At 72.3% G+C, this 4,252-nt stretch overlaps 3 protein-coding genes across 3 annotated transcripts in view; 1 reads left to right on the plus strand and 2 right to left on the minus strand.

The window, feature by feature from the left end:
* Positions 1-1,064, minus strand: part of LCK (LCK proto-oncogene, Src family tyrosine kinase) — a 12,798-nt gene extending 11,734 nt beyond the window's left edge. Inside the window, exon 1 of the mRNA XM_085313758.1 lies at positions 982-1,064. The gene's annotated coding sequence lies outside the window, so the exon portion shown is untranslated. The remainder of the gene's footprint in view (positions 1-981) is intronic.
* On the minus strand, positions 973-2,605 carry FAM167B (family with sequence similarity 167 member B). Its single transcript, XM_085313777.1, has 2 exons — positions 2,209-2,605; positions 973-1,406 (listed from the first exon to the last, which is right to left on the minus strand). The coding sequence occupies exons 1-2, from the start codon at positions 2,485-2,487 to the stop codon at positions 1,143-1,145; spliced, it is 543 nt and encodes a 180-aa protein (XP_085169903.1). The 5' UTR covers positions 2,488-2,605; the 3' UTR covers positions 973-1,142.
* A 1,369-nt stretch (positions 2,606-3,974) lies between these two features.
* The window catches only part of LOC146590909 (myotubularin-related protein 9-like), a 3,928-nt gene continuing 3,650 nt past the window's right edge, over positions 3,975-4,252 (plus strand). Inside the window, exon 1 of the mRNA XM_085313780.1 lies at positions 3,975-4,240. Within this exon, the coding sequence (XP_085169906.1) occupies positions 4,044-4,240 (197 nt within the window). The 5' untranslated portion in view covers positions 3,975-4,043. The remainder of the gene's footprint in view (positions 4,241-4,252) is intronic.

Consider the following 4,252-nt stretch of genomic DNA (forward strand, 5'->3'; position numbering starts at 1 on the left):
GGGCTTGCAACCTCCAAAGGATGGTGGTGTGTGTGGGGGGGGGGGACGGAGCCGGCGGCGTCACCCCCGCGCCGGGAGCCCGGCCGGAGGGCGAGCGGCGTCTCGCACGCCGGGAGCTGCTGCAAGGGCCCGGGGCGGGCAGGATTTTCTCGCGCCCCGCAGCCTGTGCCCCGGTGCCCACCCCGCTGCGGGCGGCCCCGAGCGTGGCGGGGGGCGGGGGGCACAGGGCAAGGGGGCTCCTCCGGCGGCCGTGCCATGCCCCTTCGCCCGCCTCGTGTTTTCGGGGAGAGCTCGGAGCAGAGCGACCGCAAAGCTATTGTGTCGGCTGGCGCGGAGGCGAAGCCGCAGGCGGCGGCGGGCTGCTGCGCGGAGGCGGGGGGGGGGCAGGAAGCCCGGCCCGTGCCGGGGGGCTCGGCGGCCAGCAGCGCCCACCCCGGCGGGGACGGTTCCCAGGGCTGGCGAGAGGCCGTGGGAAGAGACGTGGTGGGAAAGAGGAGGGGGGAACAGGAGAGCCCGGGCTGGGGGCTCTGGCCCTCGCGGCTCCCTCCGGCTCAGCCGGCACGTGGTTTCRGCAGCGCTTCCTGCCCCGGGGTGCACGCCCGGCCCCGCGGGCACCCGCCGCGAGCACCCGGCACGCAAGCGGGCTGCTCTGCCCCACGCACTGCTGCCTTCCCGGGAGCGGGAGCCGGCAGCCGCGGCCTCCCTGGCGCCGCCGGCGGAAAGCGTCCCGGGAAAAGGGCGACTGCGGCAAACGGCGGCACCCCCCCCCACCCCCCGGCCACGGTTTAGGGGGCCGGCGGCGGGCACCAGGGCTGCTCAGCCCCCGGCACCTCCGGAGCAGCGACCGTCAGGAAAGGGGCATTTCCTGCAGCGGCTCCCGCCGGCGCCGAGGGGCCCGAGGACGACGCTGGAAATAAAGCGGAGAGCCCGGAGCCACGCCGGCACGGAGGTGCTCCAGGCGCACGCGACAGATAACATCACCTCCCGCCGTCGGCTCCTTTTATTCCTTCCCCAAGGGTTGCTTCCCGCGTTTGCCACCGTGGCTGCCCCGGCTCCACRGGCCCCGCTGGGTCCGGAGCGGGACGGCGGCGCCCAGCAGCCCCGCGACGCCGGGCCGAGGGGCCCCCGGGGGTCCGGCGCGCTCAGCAGAGGGAGAAGCGGCGGGAGTTGATGTTCATGCGGGTGACGCCGATGTGCTTGAGCGGCACGGAGAGCAGGAAGGCGGCCTTGGGCGGGATGTTGCAGAGCAGGTCCGAGTCTTCCTCGCAGCCCTCGAGGCCGAAGGTGGCGTCGTCCAGCATCTCCTTGTGCCGGTGGCAGGCCTGCTCCACCTTCAGCCGGTGCAGCTGCCCCCGCAGGCGCATCAGCTGCCGGGCCAGGAGCTGGTCGGCCGCCTGCATCTCCCGCTGCGCRGCGAGAGCGAGCCGTCAGGGCCCCACGGCCGCCCGTGGGCTCACCCACGCGCGCGGCGGGACGGGCGAGCCGGGCCGGGGCTCGGCCAGGGCGCCGTGCGCGCACGTGTGTCCCCGAGACCGGCACCAGGCCATGCACCATGCATGCACACGCATGCACATGCATCCCCAGGACCGGCACCAGGCTATGCACCACGCATGCACACACATGCACGTGCATCCCCGGGACCGGCACCGGGCCCATGCACACACATGCACGTGCATCCCCAAGACTGGCACAGAGCCCATGCACACACATGCACACACATGCACATGCATTCCTGGGACCGGCACCAGGCCCATGCACACACATGCACACGCATGCACATGCATCCCCGGGGCCAGCACAGGGCCCATGCACACACATGCACGTGCATCCCCAGGACTGGCACTGGGCCCACACACCATGCATGCACACGTGTCCCCGGGACCGGCACGGCTGCCCCTGCACAGCTATTGCCACCTGCTGCAGAAGCCACCCCGGCCGAGCCACACCGATGCCACAGCCGTGCTGCCGGCGGAGCAGAGCAGAGGGGGCGATGCGCAGAGGCGGGCAGACCCCAGGCCCCGAGCGCCGGTGCCGTGCAAGGGAGACCAGCAGAGTTGGCACAGAGCCATGCACGCCTTGAAAAAACCCCTGCACCCCAGCCACGCTGGGTGCGGAGCTTCCCGCGTGGAGAAGCCCCGCGGCCGCCCCGAGACCCTCCCTGTCCCTCGGGACCCCCACGGAGCCACGCTCCCGGCAGCGGCTACTCACCAGYTCCGTCCTGAGCCACTCTAGAGCCTCCTCCACGGAGGCAAAGCCGCAGAGGCCGCCGGCCGGCGGCTCGTCGGGGCGCGCGGGGGCCCGCTCTGCCCCCCGCGCGCCCCCGGCCCCCTCCAGCCCCTGCACCCGCGCTTTCCACTCCAGGTAGGAGGGCCGCCGCGTCTGCAGCTTCAGCTTGGCCGCCAGCGCCTTCACGCTGTCCAGGCTCTCCTCGTCCGAGCYGGGCTCCTCCTCGCCCAGCTCCTTGAACTTGAGCTGGCTGAAGGGCATGGTGGCGCCCGCGCAGCGCCCYGAAGCCCCCGGGCAAGCAGCAGAGCAGGGAGCGCTCGCTGCTGGAAACCCACTCGCCCCAGCTGCGCGGGAGCCGCGGCTATTTATTTATCCTTAGAACAATAAAGGTTGGGGAAGCCAGTGATAATTATACCRAGCAGGAACTTTATTTATCCAGAGGATTGTGAAGAGAAGGGTGTTTTTTTTTTTTCCTTCAGTTCTGTTTCTTTTTTAGTGTTATTGTCTCCAGCTGGGAGGAGGCTCCCGGCTCCCCGGGAGGAAGCTYTAACGAGGACATCAGGCCTGCAGGAGTGTGAATGATTTATCCTTGGGCGCTCCTGCCCTCCGGCGCTGTTACCGGCACAGGGCTGACACCGACTTCCCGCCGGGAGCGGGAGCGAGCGAGGGCGGCGCGGGTGACTCGGGGCCAAGCGCAAAAAGGGGAGAGGAAGAAAAACGGGCTGTTCCCTCGGCACGCCAGCCCAGGGACCCGGGGGTCTGCACCCTGGGGTGCTGCTGGGCCGGCGCCAGCTGTGCAGCCAGCTGTGCACGGCCAGGTCGCTGCAGCCCCTGAGCCGCTGCTGGCAGCTGCAGGGCTGTTAAGGTGGAACCTGCCAGCGCTGGAGGGAGCAGCGGCCCCGGGAGCGCCCGCGGGCCGGGGCCGGGCTCCCTTGCAGCCGGCTCGTCCCGGCTCCCGGAGCCCCGGGAACGCTCCCTGCAGCGTGGCGGGGTGCCGGCACCCGCCGCTGCGCAGCACCCACCGCGGGGACCTGGAGGCACGAGGGCAGCTCGCGGCCGCTGCTGCCCACCTCCTGCCGGCACCTCCGGCCCCGCGGCAAGCCGGGGACGACCCCGACGCCCTGCCCGCGGCTCCCTTTGGCCCCCTGGGCTGGAAGCCCCCCGCAGCCCCTCGCGCTGCCGCCCGCGCTACGGCGCCCGGGCCGCCCTCGGCCCCTTTCCCGCGGGCATCCCAGCCCGGCCGGAGCGCGTCGCGGCCGGCGGCGCCGAGGCCAGGCCACCTTAAACCCGACATCCTCCCGGTGCTGGGAGCAGCCTGGGGCCCGTCTCCGCAGCGGGAAGCGGCCGCCGGGGAGGGGGGTCCGGCTCGTGCCGGGGGCAGAAGGCAGCCGGCGCACGGCCCCTGCGCGGCAGGGAAGGACCCGGAGCGGCTCCCTGCAAAGCRGTAGTTGCTTTTTCACCCGCCACCAAAAACCTCCCTCGCAGCGGGGACGGGGCGCGGGGCGTCTGCCTCAGGGTCCGAGCACCGCCGGGAGCCGAAGGATCGTCACCGGCTCTGCCAGACCCACCGCTACCCCGTGCCTCAGTTTCCCCACTTGCAACRACAGTGCAGCCAGGGGGGCCCCAGGGAGGAAATAAGTGATTTCCCCCCCTGCACTTTGCAGCAGGAAGCGCCGTCGGCTCCCGGAGCCTCTTGCGTGCCGGGGCGGGTGCCGAGGCCGGCGGCGCGGCGCGGAGGGAAGGGGGTTTTGGAGGCCGGGTGCGGCGCTGCAGGATTTCCCCTTTCCCTGGCCAGCCTCGCCGCCGCCGCCGCCGCCATGGAGTTCGCGGAGCTGATCAAGACGGCGACGGTGGAGAGCGTGCTGCTGTCGGGCGCGGGGCTGCCGCCGGTGCGCGGCACCCTGTGCATCACGAGCCACCACCTGCTGCTCTCGTCCTGCCCGGGGGGGGACGGGGCGCCGGGCGCCGTCGAGCTCTGGCTGCTCATCCGCAACGTGGACGCCGTGGAAAAGCGGTGGGTGCCCCG

This window comes from Rhea americana, unplaced genomic scaffold, assembly GCF_003343005.1.
Source record: "Rhea americana isolate MKP2758 unplaced genomic scaffold, rheAme1 scaffold_396, whole genome shotgun sequence".
Lineage (NCBI taxonomy): Eukaryota > Metazoa > Chordata > Aves > Rheiformes > Rheidae > Rhea > Rhea americana.